General features: G+C 37.9%; 3 protein-coding genes across 3 annotated transcripts; 1 reads left to right on the plus strand and 2 right to left on the minus strand.

Annotated features, from left to right (window-relative positions):
- Nucleotides 1-592: 592 nt before the first annotated feature.
- LOC145227835 (sodium/mannose cotransporter SLC5A10-like) lies at nt 593-7,483 on the minus strand. Its single transcript, XM_080092756.1, has 14 exons — nt 7,194-7,483; nt 6,116-6,352; nt 5,445-5,616; nt 4,871-4,990; nt 4,035-4,258; nt 3,865-3,973; nt 3,136-3,270; nt 2,923-3,073; nt 2,268-2,436; nt 2,092-2,210; nt 1,937-2,033; nt 1,756-1,876; nt 1,275-1,445; nt 593-1,079 (listed from the first exon to the last, which is right to left on the minus strand). Exons 1-14 carry the CDS (start codon nt 7,353-7,355, stop codon nt 940-942), a joined length of 2,127 nt encoding a protein of 708 aa, XP_079948882.1. The 5' UTR covers nt 7,356-7,483; the 3' UTR covers nt 593-939.
- A 1,972-nt stretch (nt 7,484-9,455) lies between these two features.
- LOC145230473 (interferon-related developmental regulator 2-like) lies at nt 9,456-16,956 on the plus strand. The gene is made up of 11 exons (XM_080095901.1): nt 9,456-9,620; nt 10,256-10,357; nt 10,697-10,787; nt 11,202-11,314; nt 11,597-11,754; nt 12,380-12,609; nt 13,013-13,124; nt 13,587-13,727; nt 14,352-14,480; nt 14,969-15,061; nt 16,091-16,956. Exons 1-11 carry the CDS (start codon nt 9,554-9,556, stop codon nt 16,172-16,174), a joined length of 1,320 nt encoding a protein of 439 aa, XP_079952027.1. The 5' UTR covers nt 9,456-9,553; the 3' UTR covers nt 16,175-16,956.
- A 352-nt stretch (nt 16,957-17,308) lies between these two features.
- Nucleotides 17,309-19,731, minus strand: LOC145230476 (serine/arginine-rich splicing factor 5-like). Its single transcript, XM_080095903.1, has 6 exons — nt 19,540-19,731; nt 19,190-19,429; nt 18,488-18,734; nt 18,083-18,324; nt 17,810-17,911; nt 17,309-17,645 (listed from the first exon to the last, which is right to left on the minus strand). The coding sequence occupies exons 2-6, from the start codon at nt 19,405-19,407 to the stop codon at nt 17,570-17,572; spliced, it is 885 nt and encodes a 294-aa protein (XP_079952029.1). The 5' UTR covers nt 19,408-19,429; nt 19,540-19,731; the 3' UTR covers nt 17,309-17,569.
- Between the last annotated feature and the right edge of the window lie 14 nt (nt 19,732-19,745).

Genomic DNA, 19,745 nt, shown 5'->3' on the forward strand with positions numbered 1-19,745 from the left:
ACAGGCGAGGTTTTTGTCAAAAAAAACTTTTTACACACCCTGTTTATATCACTTGCATTTAACCGGGATAATCAGCCTTGAGGTTATATACAATACAGGCGCATGACATAGTGGTCCTGCTGTCAGTGAAATACATTTAGCACCAGATAATAGGCACAGCAGCAGCACAGTCCATCCTACAAATATGCAACAACTTGCAGAACTTTTAAGATGTAAATTACTTCGGGGCCTTCCCACATCTTTATTTCACTCGGACAATATACTGTATTAATATTTGTAAAAGTCAACAACTGTAAAAACTGTCAAAACGCGAAATCATTTCCAATCAGTTTAATTTGTATCATCCACAATCCACATGATAATACTCATTCCATTGCGTGATTAAGGCACCGTCTACTTGCCCACTTTGTTTTTGTTTACTTTTGCAAGTCGCAAAAATAATAAACTACTGGATCATAAATCACGTGGTCAAATTGTCTTATTTTCTTCCACCAATTGGGACTTTCCTTTTTCGCGGGCTATTTTCACATAAAGATCATTTAACAATGATTTGCAAAATTACGTAAAAATCAAATACAGACTATTTGCAGGTAATAAGAAAGTTTTTTTAGTTTATTATTCATGAGAAAATTGTTCTTTAGGCACGATATTGAAACAATACACCGATGTTTTTTGAACCAGATGTCAGCTTGTTTATACACATCCTGAAATATGATTTAATATAGACTACTAGCCAGTACTTACTGAAAATGACAATGTTGTTACTTTGAACTGCGCTGCAGATACAGAGAAGTTATTCACTCTGATAAACACGACATGAACATGAAGAAACAACGTCCACACAATAAAATTCATTTTCTAACAAAGGTAGTTAATGTTGATGGGTCGTTTCAATTCCATATAATAACAGCAGTTTGTGAGTTGAGTCCTTCTGTTGTTTCAAGCATAATATCCCATTAGAAACGTCACAGCCATTGCCAGTGTAATAGCCAGGGCATTAAGGAGGAAATTTTCGGAAAATAATTCCTTCTTTCTTCCGGGTTTTTCTGATGCTCTGCTGCTTCGGTTGCTCTGAGATTCTACACAATGTATTTCGTAATTTACTGCCCAATTGCAAGTATTTAACATAGATTTAATTTAATAACTAAACGTTTATGGGTTATAGTATTAGGGTGTTATTTTTTCAGGGAATGTATTGGAGATCAAGTTGCCAAATTTTGAACTAAAAATATTGATGCAAACGAGCTCGGGGTGATAGAAAATTTTAAACTCACCAAAATCTTCATCCAAATCTCTGTTTTCTTTTTCCGGTTTCAGATTTTTTGTTTCTTTTTCATCGCCTGTCCCCGAACCGTCGTTTCCGATTTCTGTTTCTGCTTTTTCTTGTGCCTGTTTTGTCTCATTCTCATTTTTATCCCCGCTTTCATCATCTTTCACAAGTTTCTCTGCAATGTAGCAAAAACGTAATAACTTAGTTGAGATCGTTATCTCCTTTGCAAGAGGTTGCTTAACGAGCTTTGTGTAGACAAATGTGGACGACGAATTGGGTCACGTGTTGTTGCTATTAATGTGTTACCAGCTATTCTTGAGATGTACACAAGGTTCTAAATTCAATTAAGTGTCCACATACGTTCACTGCCTTAAGACATCGACTATTCAGACGTTATACTATCAATAAAATGCTGGAAATCAACCACGGACCAGCTTCGGGCGTTCATGCATTACTCGTTTTTCACAATCTAATTTAGCGCCAACCTTTAGTTGTTTCTCCCACTTCCTCAACCTCGTAAATTTCCAACCGCTTGGTGGGGCTCGTCGGTCTGGGGCTTTCCAATTCTGTGACGTCATCTTTTGTAAACCAGGTGGTTCCCCTTAACTGCAACAGTTTGTTTAAAAAACTTTTCTTCAGTAGATTCCAGTGAATGAAAGCAATTACCTGCTTTTCCGGCAGAGGTTTTGTGGCGTAACTGACAGAGATTGTGACGACACAAGAGACAGTGAATACAATCGGAGCCACGTGCAAATAATTTACCCTGAAAACAGTTTACCGTGAAGGTTATTTCACCACACAGTGTGAAAATAGCTTCTCACTTGTGAACGATCCAAGGTCTTGACTCCACCTCGTCACAAGCTGGTCCGGAAAAATAAAAATCCAGGATTAATCGGATGACTCCGCCCGTAAATCCACTTATAAGACCCCAGAACGCTCCCTGCAACACGAACGTAAACTTCCAATGTTTACTGATAACCATTTCACACATTATCACCTTTTCATTAATACGGGGCCACAGAATTCCGAACAAGTAAAGAGCAAAGATGGGAGGACCTAGCGCTGATTGGATTGATTGCAAATAGAGGAAGAGCTGTCCTCCGGCGGATGATAGGATCACCGGGATCCAGAGGATGCTGATCACCACCAGGACACAAACAGTCAATCTGCGCGCAGGGAACAAATGGATGTTGCATAAGTAAAGATAACGTCATGTACTGTTACGTCATCATAAAACTCCAACATAAAAGCCTGCCTACAAACGTTTTAAAACAGGGCTGGGCAACCTTTACTGTAGGGCCAATTATAAATGTCAAAATTGGCTCGCGGGCCGCACATGTGCATAACACAAAGTGATTTTGCTTTGTTTCTTACCAAATATGCTTAACTGCAAGCAAAATTCGTATTTGATTCTAGCCACATTTTGCCACATCGCAGAAAACTAGCACCAGGCGCATTAATCAGTTTAAAAATATGTAATAATTGGACTCGTTTGCCAGTACTTTTGAAATCCAAACGTCTCTGCGGGCCGCACAAGCTTTAATGAAGGGCCGCATGAGGCCTGCGGGCCGCAGGTTGCCCACCCCTGCTTTAAAACGTCCACAACAAAAGTCCTTTAATTTGAATTTCCCGCGCAAATTTATCCTCCTTACTTCCCAACGATCAACATCTCTCTCTCGGACGCCTCCTTGCGGATTCTCTTCCACACGTCGATGGTGAAAATTGTGCTGGTGCTGTTGAATATCGATGTGAGGGAACTCATCAGAGCAGACAACATCGCCGCAACCATCACTCCGCGCAAACCTGCGGTGAAACGTCACTGTGCGTCATCATAAGTGCGATGACGTCATATAGACGTGTGTTACCTGTGGGTAGGATTTCTATGACGAGTTTGGGGTAGGCGATGTTAGAACAACCCTGTGCGTTGCCACAGACGCGCTCACATTCGCCTGATGTTGCGCAGGCCACCTCATCCGGAAAAAATACTCGGCTAATCATGCCTGAAAAATATGGAGCAGTTCTTTAATCCAAAAATTAGTCAACAAAATCTGGTCTTGAAGGGTGTATTACACTTGTGGGTGAGGTCAGCCTGTGTAGATCACAGTTTAACTCAATGACTGTTGGCATATGTATGATTACTTCTGGAGGAACAGACCTCAGCTGTGCTAAGCATTATTGTTACTTGTCATATTTAAGCGAGAAAGTCGTAACATAACGAGAAACATTACAGGAAAATATGGAGTAGTTCTTCAGTCTGAAAATATGACAACAAACTTGAAGAGATGGGGTGTATTAAACCCTTGTGGATGAAGTCAGTCTCTGTAATTCACAGTAAAAATCACAACGTGACTGTTGACTTTTTTTGTCTACTTAACGAAGGACAGATCCTAGCTGTGCTAAGCAAGGTTGTTACTGTTCATATTTTCAGCGAGAAAGCCGTACCAAAACGAGAAAAAATACAGATGATTTCGTAAAGTGGTGGAAGCCCGTGAAGAAAGCAAAATCAAATCTGTATATTTGTCACAAAAACACCAAAGAAAAAAATGAAAAAAATGCTAAACAACAACTGGTCATATTTGATTTACAATTCCTACCCGTCATAACAATCATGTACATTGGGATAATCTTGAGCGCTCCAGCAACGATACAACCTGCTTTGGCGTGTTGAGGAGACTTTGCAGCAATCGCACGCTGCACAATCACCTGTTCAACGTAACAATGTGTTCATTCATACGTAACAACCACCATTGAATCCCACTCCCACCTGATCCGTGCACCAATACCACGACCCAAGGAAGTAGATTCCGAGGATCATTCCGGGCCACGGGAGGTCTGAGGTTACTGGGTCACGGAAGATGTGGAACGAATCCGCCCTCGGAATTCCGCAAGAGGTGCTATTTCCCGATCGTATGATATCTATGGAGGTTTGCGGTATGGCTTGCATGTATTTAATCTTCAGGTTTTCGTAACCTCCGATTCTTATAAAACCTGTAAGAGGATGGAATACAGTGGTGGGATTCAGCAGGTTCGCACCGGTTTCAAAGAACCGTGTCACGAAATTTTATGAGACCAGCGAACCGGTTAGCATTACTGGTTACTGTCAATGGACTTTTTGTAACAAAACCGGCGGAAAAATATTACGCTTGTGACAAAACCGCCTGACAAAAAATTTGAAACCCACCATTGAATGTAAGTCAATTCAAAAAATGCAAATGGTTTTCTACAAAAGAAATTTGTGTTTAGTGGGAACCTTTGAGAGGTCCCTACTTTAAGCGACGATCAGAAGAACTGCACGAGATCAGTCATGCAGATTTTTGTTGTATAAGTGAAAATTAACACGTTTTCGGAAAATATTTTGGTCCCTTGTTGTTTACGTGAAGAACCAGCAAAAAGGCAGCATTAGTGCCGTTAACAATCGTCTTTTATGCAAATTTGAATTATGGCGGTTTGGCTTTAATATTATTGCCCAGAGCTTTCAAACCCCGAGTCTTAAACCAGCATATTTAATACCGTTTTATTATTTAGCGTTCTCATTGAGATGTTTTAAACCAACAATGCTGGGAGTTTAGATTGTTATAAAGTTGTAGTTCAACTTCTTACTCATGATCATAAGCAACATTCCTCCTAGCAGCATGACAACAGTCTGCATCGTATCTGTGTAAATCACCGCCTTCAATCCTCCAAGTATTGTGTAAATTGCCGTCACAACAAGGAGAGATACTGGAAGTAAAATAATTTTGATCAGCGAACTATAATAGTTGAACTATTCACAAACAGAATAACCACTTATTGTTTGAGTAAGGCTGGTGTATCCACCTTTTCTAGCTTTCTAGTAGCCTATCAGGATGTTTTTATTGATGAAAATTGGTGTGTTTTTCTTGCAAACGTTTGCACATTGTTTTCAGTGGGGTTGATATCACTTAAGCAGACTTTTAGTATTTCTAGATATGTATTTTCTTTGTATTTAACGTTTCACCATTGCGCAGCTATTTCCGGCTTGGTGATTGTTTTAGTTTATATTTGTAACGATATGTTGTCTATCACCGAGCGAGATAAAGTTAATTAAACTTCTGGTTCGGAAAGCGACTATAAACGTTTTAAACAGACTCTATCATACCTTCACCTACCAACAATTCAACCAAAAAGTGAGATGAAAGAGTAAAAGTGAAATTACCGATAGCTAGATACATGTTGATATTGAAGGCTTCTTGAATGAAGAGAGCCCCAGCATAAAGATCAACAGCGATCTTAGTAAGAACGTATAAAGCGAGGGAAATCACCGAAAGTGTTACTCTCAATCTGGACCCGCCGAATCTTCGGTGCAAGTATTCCGGCATAGTGTAAACCTGGAACATTCGGTCGTTTTGGTAAACAACATGCACTACGAGTTTGTACGCATTCGAGCTGCACTGTATGGTCGTTATTTTGTCTATTAATACTTGAAGTTGTTGATAAAAATCGAAACTGGCGATGCCCTACTATACAAAGCTGACATAAGCAGCATACAACGCACGCAACAGTGCCTGCATGGTTCGACTTTTATGAGGTTACTACTACGTACCGAGTATACATTTGTAGCTCGGTTGAGCCTGACAAGATGTCGTGGGTTCGAACCCCACCGCTCATTTGTTGCCCTCGCAAGTTGTAAAATGTTCTTACAAGTCCACCCACGATTTTCTACCCTAAAATTCATCTTGAAATGAAACGATGCGCAATAAGCAGCTATTTCCGGCAAGGGGAATATTTTAGCGCAATTGTGTTACTACGATTTGTTTATCCAAGCGAAAAAAACTCAAACAAAACTGGGGTTGTACTTAAAAAAACATATAACTGCAACATGGCAACCTTGCATGCGGTGTAGATTGGCAGAAACATCCAACCCAACTGAATTATCTGATAGGGCGCGATCCATTCAAACGAGCCAATAGCAATTCCTCCCGCCGCCCCAGCTCCCGCCAACCCGATAAAATGTCCGCTCCCGATGTTTGAAGCAAATAGAGAAGCTCCTACCGGCAGCCACCACATGTGCTTGCCCGCTAGAAAGTAGCTCTTAACTGTGTTGCCAGATTTGCTGCACGATGCCTGTTAAAAAATCACGGGTTTAAACACTCTGCTTTTTAATCATAAACATAACTGCCAAAGTACTGGTGTATATAGAATACTATGATTAAATTACTTTTCAAGTCCGTGTATAGTACTCTGCTTTTTCTTTATTATTAATATCTGCTGGCACGAACCACTAATATTTAGAAAAACGTTGGCACGCGAGGTCATTAACACATGGAAATAACAAGTAAATTGGCACGCGTCACCTAAAAAGTTGCCGATCCCTGATATAGTGTTTATGGGAAACATATATGCAGGTACCAGCTTTAATTTTAATGCTCGATAATCTTAATGCTAAAACATTTATATGCGTATAAACGAAATGACAAGTGAACCAATCAACACCTTCAGAAAATCAACACATGTTGTCACCTTTTGTTGTTTGTCGTTGAAACTTGCACGTGTATATAAGTTATGTGTGTCTTTCGAACGATATGCGAAGCCTTCACATGACTTACCTCGATTCGATTATGTGCAAAAACTGAGTTCACTTAAAGATTAGGTCAAGAACAGTGGTCGGCAACGGCCGGTCCGCGAGGAGTTTGTTACCGGGCCGTATAATTTTCCAGGTTTATTGCTTTAAAACATTTTGCCCATGTATCCCGGGGATGACAAACTAATTTAGGAGTTTCATCGCTGAATTTTTGTAGTTTGTTAAAGACCGGTCCGCGATGAGATTTCACTTTCAAAAACGATCTGCAGTTAAAAAAAGCTTGCCGACCCCTGGTCTAGAAGGTGCACGAAACTGATCAGGCTTCTTATTGGGGCAATGAAAGAAAACATTAACGCCACAATACTTACGTCTTCGACAACTTACCCATATTCCGACGGCAAAAGTGGCCGCCATATACGTCACTACTATTACGACATCGACAGCTCCGAAAGTTGCTTGTTCTTTCTGGACCATTGTTACATCACTGCTTGTCATAGAAGCATCGGTCGTCTCCATGACAACAGTGGTTTGCAATACCGACGCCATTTTGTTTGCAAGAAAAACTTATCGTTTTGTTCTCCTAACTGCAAGACTATAGCTAAGCACATAGAATATACCAAAGTCAATGTTATTTACACTGATAAAAGCGACCTGTATAGGACGTCGAAACGTCGAAATAAAACTACATTTGCCAGAAGATCTCTATAAACTTGATATTATGCCTGGCAGCAATAGCTTACTTAAAAGTCCCTAAAACTTGCGTAAAATCGGGAAAAAAACCTTTTCAAATAACCGTTACTGGAGAACTGAAAGTAAACATGTGCAAAAGCGCCTGGTAGTCTCGTTTGCATGTTGCAAACACTGCACCCAATATGTACAACTTCCTCACAACTATTAGGACAACCTGTGCTTTGTTATATGCAAAACTGTGCAGATTGCAAGAGGTCCGGAAAGTAATTCACACGAATGACCGATCGCCCTGTAGTCGGTTCCGGAAAGCAGGTTAAGTTTACAAGATTCTGGGGTAACTTGTTTGCTTTAATCCGCCGCACCGAGCAAACACGTGTTTCTTGTTATCTACACATGTTTGGATATCTAATATATCAGCAGACTTCCACAGGATGCAAGGCGTTCTTCGTGGTTAATGATTAGAACATTTGCTTGCGGTGGAGAAACATTAGCTTGCCTGATGCACGACATACAAAAACTATTCATTGCATACAAAACAATATTTGACACTTAACGACTTGTAAGACCACAGGAATCAGCCTGTGTGACAGGATGGTGACCGACTGTCTTTATTTATCAAGTACATAAATAAAGGGAAGGACCGAATGGTCTGGCGCGCCTGACCCAAATACAGAGAAAATAAAAACCCGGATCGGGATTCGTCCCCGGGATTGTCCTGGGTTCGAACCCCGTAAAAAAAGTACTCAAATGGGCGATATTATTGTTTCTGTTTCGAAAATAAAAAAATTCATTGACGCTGATCGTCTGCCGCGCTTCTTGAGTATTTGGTACACGACTTTTCTGCTAAATGTTTTTATTATTTCAACTTGATGGCGGACACGTTGAGACAAAAATACCAGGAGATCTAAATAGGATAAAATACATTTTTTAATTCAGACGTTTAATCAACTTGTGTCTACCATAGAAACAAAATACTTTTTTTAATTTCTTTTTCTCCCTATTTAAAAAATATTTGGTGAACGTTGAAAAGAAGAAAATAAAATCATTCAGCCAAAAACCCACATTCCTCTAAATACGGTGAAAATTTTGCACGTGGTCCAGTGAAAACAAATAACGTGGTTACGAAATCTACGTAATCAACATACGTAACAGTGGTAACACTACCTCCCATTATTATCGTTTATGACGTAATAGAAGTGACTCCGTGAGATAAACAGCTGTCTTGGTTGTCACGTTTTTGGTCAATACGTATTTGATGACAACATTTAACTAATTTTTGTTTCTGGTTTTAGTGAGTTTGGTTTTAGTTGTGTTTGTTTAGGATGAAGTAAGTGCTATAAGCCTATTTATAACTGTGAGGTATTACATTATTGCTATACATGTAACACGCAGACGATATCTGCAAAGATATAAACATTCATTTTAAGATAACTGTTTATCAAACATGTTTTTTGTTATATATTGGGCATGAAACTACTTTAAATTGTGCCCATTTATTCGCTGAACTAGAAATTCTTAATTGTTTTCTGTTAAAGTAACAAAATTTGTCCGGGCTGATAAAAGTTTGTTGGGCAAAAAATGATTATAACAATCTGTTATAATATCAGTTAATATCATACTTATAAAATGTGCATTAAACTTCTCCAAAATGAAGTTTTTATGCTTAATTCAAAAGGTCAAAAGATTGTTTTATTAGTTTCCAAGATAAATGCAGTGATTTTGGTCAGTGTTTGTCTCTGGTGTAATTTATAACATAATGTTTCTGTGATGCCCTCCTTACACAGCCCTTGCTTATATTTTCATTTTAGAGACCATTCAAATCATTCAAAACAGCTTTATAGTTTCAAACATAAAAGGATGATCAGTTTGTTACATTTGCTGTAAAGTATATGGTGAATGCAAATAATGTGGATTTAGCAAATAATGGATTTAGCATGTATGGTGTTGAAATATCTGTAACTTTATTTTCTTTCACAGATGAATCGAAATTTAGATTTGCATTTTCCCAAACTTTCTGAAATAAGTTTCCTAAATTTTCAGTGTAGAAGAATTTGATGCCGAAAAACAAACCAAAGAAGTCCAAAGGCCGTGGGTTCAAAACCAGAGCCGAACAGCTGCAAGGTTTTCATTCTTTTAATTCCATGAAATAATAAACAATATTACATTGTACATAAATTTGAAGGTGTTTTAAATTATGAATAAAAAGTTATTTGATCAAATAAATATGGTCTCAAAATGCAGTGGCCTGAGACTTAATATTTTTATTGTTGAAATTTATACAATAATATAACTGCATTTAAAATGGTGGGTAGAGTTGGTAAAAAATCTTTATTCATGCCGCCACAATGATAAGCAATATGCAGACAGTGCACACTGTTTTGGCCTATAATATCTCATCAGTGCAGCTGGTGACAAGACATTGATTAGCTGTACAGGCTAGAATAGCCGGGCTATGACATTACAGTTTGTTGAGCTTATGGGCTGAAAGTCATGGCTTACAATATATTTCATATGTACCCAGTGGTGGGATTCAGCCGGTTTGCATCGGTTCTATAGAACCATCTCACGAAATTTTATGAGATCAGCGAACCGGTTAGCATTACTGGTTACTGTCAATGGACTTTTTGTAATAGAACAGGCTGAAAAATATGACTTTTGTGATAGAACCAGCTGACAAAAATTTGAATCCCACCACTGTATGTACCACATCTGTATTTACTATTTCACCGCTAAATTTGGCCAATTTTTATTTCCAGCTGGTGAAAGTGCATCTCAATCCCAGGATGAGGAGACTCTGAGTGACACCAGCAGTGTCGCGACAGCTGCCAGCGACTACCATGACGATGTGGCAAATGGAGGTAATTATATGTTTAAAAGTGGCTATGTGTGCTTGCCATAAAATACACTTTAAACTGTCAGAAAAACTTGGCCCCAATTGAAGTTAGAATATGTGGAGTATTCAGTAAATCTTTAAACGTGTGTAGAAAGCCAGTTTTTAGCTTTGGTGTTGACTATCTGTTAATGCTGTAATCTTCTCTTGATTGGAAATATATTAGATCTTATTGTGGCTTTTTTTATTGACCCCTGAGGTTTGAAAGAACTGACTGTTTGAATTAGGCCGCTAAAAGTTTCCTTAACAAAGTTTCTTACAAAGTAGGACACAATACACCATAAAAAAACACTTTTGTGACATGCAGAAAATGCAGTGGAAGGATCAACCCTTGAAGATACAGAAATAAGATTAAAAGAAGTCATCGAAGGATTGACAGAAAAGAATGCAAAGCACAGGTAAATTGGGAACAATGTTTTGGTCTTTTTGTGACTGAACGATACATCTGTGTATTCAATTTTAAAATACATACACAGTCAAATTTGGTTAATCATCATTTGGGCGAAAAGTTTGTCTGAATTAGCCATACCACATTACAAATTTGTACCTTGAGTTCTTGTGCGAATAAGGCGAAGATCCAGATTAACCAAGGTTTACTGTTTAGCCTAATATGGTTACCCGCATAACCCATTTTGTTGCATAGAGATTGTAAATCCATAACATGTCTAATTGCATGTACACAATAGCTTTCAAAGTTGTTATTTTATGAACATGTTTCAGCTATACTATAGAAGTGACAATACCCTAAAATAGACCTGTATATTATCCTGTCGTATTCAAACTTTGAGACAATCATCTTTACAATATTACAGACAGAATTGTTTGATTGAGATTCGGAAAGCATTTGCCTCAACTTGGCTGGTTGCGTTTCTGGAGAATTATCAAGAAACACTTCTGGATTACATGGAAAAATGTCTCAGGAAAGGTTGGTTTCAAAAACCAAGTTAAAGGCTAAAATACTTGGCATAACAAAACAAACTTCACATTAAGTGTATTAGCTGTTGTTTGCAATAGACACAAATTACAGGGATGTTTTGTCTAAGTTAGTATGGATCTTTATCAATTTCATAAACTTTGAAAATACCTTTACACGTTTTCTAGGCTGCCTTTTGCAGCCTTTGTGATTTGCGCATGCAAACATTACTTCATCCTGTCACAACAATGTGATTCATTGCTGCTACGTAACTGTTGTTTTATGATGTCACAGGCAAAGGGGAAGAACAATCGTTAGCTGCCGATGCACTAGCTGTTGTTGGAACGCAGGTTGTTGCATGTGGAGAGGGCGAAAGACTTTTCCTCCAGTTCAAGTCTATTTTGCTTGTTATCATTTCCGACAAATCTGCCTCTACTGTTGCCAGAACTAATGTGAGTTATGAACATTTCCAATATTTATTTATTGCACAATTATGCACATGTTCTTTACGTTACTTGTTCAATGGCATAGGAATTGCAAATCCCAACCCATAGTCATTTGTTTACTAAATTTTGAGGAAATCACAATGTCCGTTGTTGCAAGCTAAATAGAGGCTTGTTGCAAACCTTATATAAGCTGGCCCACAAATTTGTGTCTATGGATACATTTGGTTTAACGACTACAAGTCGCCCACCCCTAATCTGATGTAACATTTTTGGGATAAAACTGCATAAGGTTTAAGGTGTGACTACTAATACTACTGAATATCGATGCCACCTTCTTAGGATTTTCCTACTGTCATTCCTTTAGGTTGTCATTTCAGATTAGGAGGCAAAAAAAAAGTTTTTTAATGCACTTTATATGAAAAAAGTTAACTCTAGTACATGATTATTTTGTGATTTTCAAAGAAATATGTCTTGTGGTCCATTAGTTACCACCCATAAGCAGCTGTTAAAATTTTTACTACATTCGTAAGGACATTGGACTTTTGCTTGTGCTTAGTCATATTTTCTTACCTGATTCGTTTTAAAACCCAATTTTGCAACCCTGAATAAAAACTTGTTACATATTTCACAGTGTTGCCGAACTTTGGGATTGCTTACATTCATGGCAGTTGATGAAGTGGCACAAATCTACTCGTGCATGTCAGCATTTGAAACTGTTTTTCGACAGTCGTACTTGAAAGGAGACAAGAGTGTTCCGACTGTTTCTCCACTTGTTTCTGATTTGCATATGAGTGCACTGTCCGCTTGGGGTTTATTATTATCGGTCGTGCCGTGGTCAAAAGTTGTCGAAAGCGCTGAAAGGTGAGATACCTGGTGTAACTTCGATCATTTGTCACAAAGAAAACAGGAAAATTTTAATGATGAATAAAATGGCCTGAAAACAACAAGTGGCATGCTCAGATGATTTAGAAGCAACAAAAGTCACTTTTTATGTCTTAATACACTTTTAAACAGATCCGTGTATAGTGCTCTAAGTAAAAAACATAACTTTTAGTATCTGTAGATTTTGTTATTGCTGAGATTACTATTATGGTAAAAAAAGTCTCTTTTTCTTCAAAGAATATTTTGTTTGTCAACATTTACGTGCTGATATTAATTTACAAACCGAGATTTTCTAGCGTTATACTCATGGGTATTATACGCTTTCACAAAACTGCAGTAAGTTGGTTAAATATTTATTAAAAAGATTTTGATTTCTACATAGCCACCTTTCAAAGCTTCCTGAACTTTTGACGAGCAACAATGTAATGCTTCGGATCACAGCTGGTGAAACTATCGCTCTGTTCTATGAAATTTACAGGACAGAAGATTCTGAGGTAAGAACAGAAATACTAAGCGACTGACTTTGACCTGAACAAACTTGAGGCAGGGTTGTGGAGTCTGTTAAAAAACTTCTGACCCTGACTTTACTCATTTTTCGGACTCCAATCAAAACCAAAGCCTTCATGTTGCCCATGGACAACTTCAAATATGACTTCAACTTCACATTGTGAAAAAAAAATTAATCTGACTTCACAATTGTGATTTGAAGCAACTATTGAATCCTCGAAACAGCACAACACAGACTTTGAAAGTGCATGTTATGGTCAATTTTAAGCTTCTTAGATTTAAACGAAAGATCAATTTTAGGCTTCTCAGATTATTTTTAGGCACTGATCAACTATAATGGCGACAGCAAGTGGTGAAACATTTATACTAAAAAGTTTTCATGAAATACAAACGTTTTTACTTTAGCTACATCAGCCTACATTGATGAACACGATGTTTGTATTTTACAGAGATTAGTTCGTCGCTTGTTGAACGTTCGTGATTTAACTGAGGATCTTCATCTACTGGCTACAGATAGCAGCAAGCACAGAGCAAAGAAAGACCGGAGGCAGCAACGATCGAGTTTCCGAGATATCTTACGAGCCGTGGAGGTATGTTGTTGAAATCGAGAAAATTTGTATTATTTTGTTGAAATTGTGGTTGTTTTTGTCTGCAGTTTTCCTAGGGCTAAGCCATATGCATTTCATAAAAAATGACCTGGTTAATCTTATAATCAAGTTGATTGCATAAAATGCATGGCAAAATTGTTATGCGATTAAACGGATTCATCTGTAATAGTGGTTTAACCTAAATAAGTGTTAATCTGGGCGATTTTTACAATATAACTTTGGTTTAGAAGCAGACTACTTTAGGTAATACACTATACCAGGGGTGGGCAACCTGTGGCCCTTGATTAAAAGTTGTGCAGCCGCAGTGACGCTTGGATTTTAAATGTACTGACAAACGAGTCCAATTATTACATAGTTTTGAGCTGATTAATGCACCTGATGCTAGTTTTCTGCCACCTGGCAATTTGTGGTTACAATCAAATGCAAATTTACTTGTAGTTAAGCATATTTGGTAAGCAACAAAGCAAACTCACTTAGTGTTATACATACGTGTGGCCCGCTATCTAAATTTGGCAATTGTATTTGGCCCCACAGTAACAAAGGTTGCACACCCCTGCACTATACTGTTGTGTAAGTATTTGTTGCAAGCCTCTTTTCTTTACACAGAACGGCGACACTCCGGAGGACAGCATAAAATTTGGAAGCGAGATTCTCTACATTTGTTCATGGACAGGAAAAAGGCAATATTCTGCAGTCAAGGATACTTTGTCAACTGGAATGAACTTTCATTTGAAGGTCAGCATCAGGTCAAAAGTTTATAGGTTTGAAGCCACAACAGAAAAAATATAGATTGAAATGCCTTACTTTTACCAAGATTACACTAGTGCTGCACCGAAATTTCGGTTGGCTGAAACATTTCTGCCCAATATACTGTGTTCCCATGGTTTCAGCCAAATGTTTTGATTGTATGAAATTAATACACAAACTTATAATTTCGCCAATATGAAACAACAAAAAATAACTCATTGTTGCATCTATAAAATACAAGCAATGTTCTTTGCAAAATATTATAAGTTTTTGCAAAGCTTATGCATAATTTCATATGCATCAGGGTTCGGTCTGATTTAGCTAAAATTATTTGGTTTCGACCGGAACCTTTTTCAATTAGGCTCAGTACTGTTAAAACACTCTACCCAATCTTCCACACCTTGTAGTTGCTTAGTCGAATATTTTTTCATTGCAATTCTGTCTTGAAAACTATCATTTGGAATGTTTGTTTTAAGGAAAATCCACTGTTACGTGATATTTTTGAGCTTGGCGCTCCACTACTTGATGGAGAAGCAGGTCGCCTAAATCGTGGCTCACATTTTGAAAGGGTGAGTTTTTTCAAAAGTTTTATTCCATTTTGTCAAACCAAAGCATCACAAACTTTTTTACAAACCGTCACACAAGCATATTAAACAATATATTTTTTACTTATATAGATTTCCCCATTGTTGTAACATATCTCATACCTAAGTCAAAACATTTACCAAAAGACTTAAATATGTTTAATTCCAATTCCACCATTTTAAAGTTTACCCCTTACTAGCAGTTAAACGTTATGTGCTGAAATTTTGTAAAAAGCAGAAATTTGACATGTTTGGGCAGAATATATTAATGCTTGTGGTTACGACATACCCTTTTAATGGTTAAGACCAGTGGCGGTTCGCACCGGTTCTATAGAACCGTCTCACGAAATGTTATGAGATCAGCGAACCGGTTAGCATTACTGGTTACTTTCAATGGGCTTTTTGTAACAGAACCAGCTGAAAAATATAACTTTTGTGATAGAACCGGCTGACAAAAAATTTGAATCCAACCACTGGTTAAGACCTGAAGTTACCACACTGCTAAACAACTTATCATGTTTGGTTGAAATGTTTTGCACACCTTTATACAACCACATAAAATATTTTTACCCATACCAGTTACCCCAGTGCTGTAACAGATCTTATATTTATAGCTATTCGCCAAAAGACCAAGTCCAGACTGTTAAATTACAAGTCCATCATTTTATGGTTTACTTACTAGAAATTTAACATTAAATACTTGTTTTTTTTTGTAAAAGCATGTTAAGCCACAAGATATTATAATTCTTTTGAGATTATTTGATTAAAAGTTCATCTTTTGGTGGATAAGACCTTGCATCACCACATTGCTAATGAATAGTTGTTTGGGATGCAATTTCCAACTAGGATACAGAAGAAATATTGTGGCGTGTGGTTGACATTGTCAAAAACATCTCACCAATATCTCAAAAAGGCGTTTTACCATCGAACTAAATACACTAAAAGCCCAACTCCAATTTTACTTGCACTGCACTTTTGAAAGCCTTATAACTGTTTCTTTCACATGTTTCACAGCATCTATACAACCAGGCAATCTTTAAGGCGCGAAGCATCGTTCGTGGCAGGCAGCGAGATAAACGCGTCGGATTTGGTGTTTGATTTTTGTGTGACTTTTTAGGAATTAGGAAATTTCTGTACTTGTTTTGTGTTCATGTCTCTCGTGTTTAAACTAGTGGTGGTTCCAGCCAGGAAGGATTATTAAGTTTATGGCTACATATGTTTTGGCTTATATTAGTGTCACTTTATTCATAAACCACCACTAATTTCAAAAACTGCGGAAGTCTGTCATTAGGGTTGTGTTTAATTTTGTGCTTTATATCTGGTCTTGTTTGAAAGAACAAGCTTTTGATAATTCTGTCCCCTGCTCAGCATTTAGAGATGTACTGTTACTATTTAATTTGATTATGTTTGTTTAATGTGTCTCCTTTAAACAACAGTCCCTTAATTACCCAAAGACAAAAGTAACACATTCAAACCATTTTTGTTGATTTATTTCCACAAAAAGCCTTACCAACTTTCCAATGGGTATAACTACTAAATTTTTGAAACATAGATAATTCTATATAATACCAGCATAAAAATGTCCAGATTTTTTACAATTACTTTGTGTATTTTCTCAACTAAAATCGGGTTAGGTTAGTTTTCAGTATGAAATGATTCGCCTCATGCAGACTTGTTGATATATTTGTCGCTTATTTGTTTCTGCTTGGTATGTTTTCTGTGTCCATTTTCAACTTCCACCCAATTCACTGCTTGTTAGGAAATTAACAACATGCATATAAACTATGCAGATATCACTCTGTCCTTGCAATTGTGTGCTCTCAAAATTTTGCTTCATAATAGCTTAAACAAAACCTTCTGCAAAAAGATTTGAAACGCCTGTTGAGTTTATTGTAAAAAATGGATTATTAATGACATTATTGGTGAAAGTTTATGTGGCAATGTTGGTGTGACAGTGAAGAATAAATGCAAAATGATGGTGAAACAAAAAAGTTGTCTCTTACAAAAGAACATCTTACTATGATTTATCAGATATCAGACCTGTTGGTATCTTATACAACGGAAAAGAAGAGATTAGTTTGACAATAGCAGTGTTTCAACACTTGCGATGCACAATCATTTGTCTAACACAGTTCCAATTGAACCTCTCCACTTATCACAATACCTTCAATTGGAGCTTACTGTCCAGAAAAAGGTTCTTTCTACTTTCTTAACAAAGAAAAGGAACAAAAGTTATTGGAAAAAGGAATTTATTGAAGCGTTGACCCAAACTTTTGAACACAAAACAACGAGTTTTAGGCCCATAATACATTTTGTAGCTGCAAAGTAATTATGTCCAGTAAGTTTATGTACATATTAAGCGAACCAATTGGTCTGTACATGGCAGCAAATTGCGACATGCCTCCCAGCTACATGCATGATCGGCTACATGACATTCGGCGCTGAGATTAGCACAAAACAATATCATTGAGAATTGAAAATAACATTGCAAAGTTAGTCGGCGTTGTTTGGAGTAGGACTGCGGGATCCACTTTTGCGATCACCGTTGCGGTCTTCAGGAGTTCTTGATCTAAACAATACAACACATATTGTTGAAATGTGTAGGTTAGCTAACACTTCAATATTTTAAACTCTTATATATTTTTGCAACATTACTGAAAGTACTGAAACATATCCCCAGAAAATGTATGTTTCAAGAAACAGTTATAAGTCAGGTTGCAACAATCTATTTACCTTGATCTGGAGCTTTTTCTGTCTCCATTAATGCTGCTGTGGTGCGACCTTGAGCGAGATCGTGACCTTGAGTGGGAGCGGGAACGAGATCGACTACGAGATCTAAACAATTCAAAGTTTGTTGCTTGAGAAAATACTAAAAACAACATTGACGGAAGCCTTCACTCAAACCATTTTTCCCTTGAGGTAAGTTGTGCTGATAAGCCACAAACACATGTGTAGTACATTTAAACACAGTTTACATCACTACACATCAAGTTTTCTAGTTCCAACCTTGATCGGGATCGTGGACTTCGGGAGCGAGATCTTGATCTGGAACGAGAACGACTTCGGCTGACAGATCGGGCTGATTTATCTTCCACCAGACGAATTCGACGTCCGTTGATCTCGGTGTTGTCCAGCTTTTCAATTGCTCTCTTCATGTCATCGTGTGTAGCAAAGTCAACTATGCCTTCATTGCGACGATGCTTGTGTGCGTCTGCATATGTCACTTCACCAGCTTCTCTTAAGTAATCCTTCAAACATTCACAAAAGTTAAGGCTGCTAATTATTTTACCAGTAACATTTTATGAATTTGGAACAAAATGTCAAGGTGTTCCTTGTGCTTGTGTGAGGAGTGAAGAACTCAATGAAAATCTGAAAAATAGGGTAAAACACAAAAAGTTTTAATCACAGTACCTTCAAATCTTGCCAGCTAACTCGAGTGGATAAATTCTCCACAACCACCCGAAACTTGGTTCTTGTTGGAGGTCCGTACTTCTGGATGGCTCGGCTGTCATAATAGTTAACACGTCGGTCGTCTCGTCTGCCGTAGCCCCGGTCTCCTCCACCGCCGCCGCCGCCCCTGTGGTCACTTCTGTGGTCTCTCGAATCTCTGTAGTCTCGTCCACCGCCGCCTCCTCCACCACTGTTCCTCGGGACCCCCCTGGTAGTTTAGGGACAGAAAAGATCCTGACTTCAGCCAGAGAAACAATGACACATACGACCAGAAGATCGCTGATGGTTACACATCTCAGCTACAGGCGTTAAAACATCACATCGCATCAGACAGAGCTACAGGGTAGAAGCGACTAGACACACGATAGGACATCATGAGGACTATGGCCACAGAGCACAGAGCGCGTAAAGTAGCCATCACCTGCCATAACATTCAGTCATGGTTACAAACTGGGACGTAAAATTCAGTTTTTTTTACTTTATTTTTTTGACAAATTTATCCACAGGGTCAAACCAGTTAAGCAGTTGATGAGATGGTTGGGTTTGACGTAATTTCCATGTAGGGCAACTGCTATTTGAATCAGAATGTTATGATTTTAAAAAGGCTCTCAACTAGGTTTAATAAACAACAATCTTAATAAAATCTCACCGCTTATTGCTTACCGTGCGTGCTCCACTGTGACTCTTTCCCCGCACAAATCTCGGTTGTTCAGTTCGTAAACTGCATCATCTGCGTCTCGTGCATCGTCGAACTCAACAAAACCGTAGCCATTCTTCAGGTTGATGTCGCGGATTTTTCCGAAGCCCTTGAAAAATCTTTCCACGTCCCCTTCCCGAGCTCTGTAGCTCAAACGACCAATAAAGACGCGGCAACCAGACATTTTCGTTTTAGATGTAAGTTAGCTACAGAAAAGCAAAAAGACATAAAAGTTAATTGCAATGCCAGCCACTAACTACTTTACACGACTGATATGATAAGCATCAAAGTATTTATTTAAAGTATTGCGACTTACAATAGCCACAAAAATTATGTTCAGCACCACAAGCAACAATTCGTTCACTTAATATCCTCAGTAATCCGCCTTTTACAGTTGTTAGTCGCCTCAAAAACTATTCTTCGTCTGAAACAAGGTCTTGTTTTCTTGAATCTGCATATTTTCGCAAATAAATTCGTTTCTATCTGTAGCAAATATTGCAATTGAACTGCTAAAAATCTCTC

The sequence above is a fragment of the Phallusia mammillata genome, chromosome 5 (assembly GCF_965637545.1).
Source record: "Phallusia mammillata chromosome 5, kaPhaMamm4.hap1.1, whole genome shotgun sequence".
Taxonomy (NCBI): domain Eukaryota; kingdom Metazoa; phylum Chordata; class Ascidiacea; order Phlebobranchia; family Ascidiidae; genus Phallusia; species Phallusia mammillata.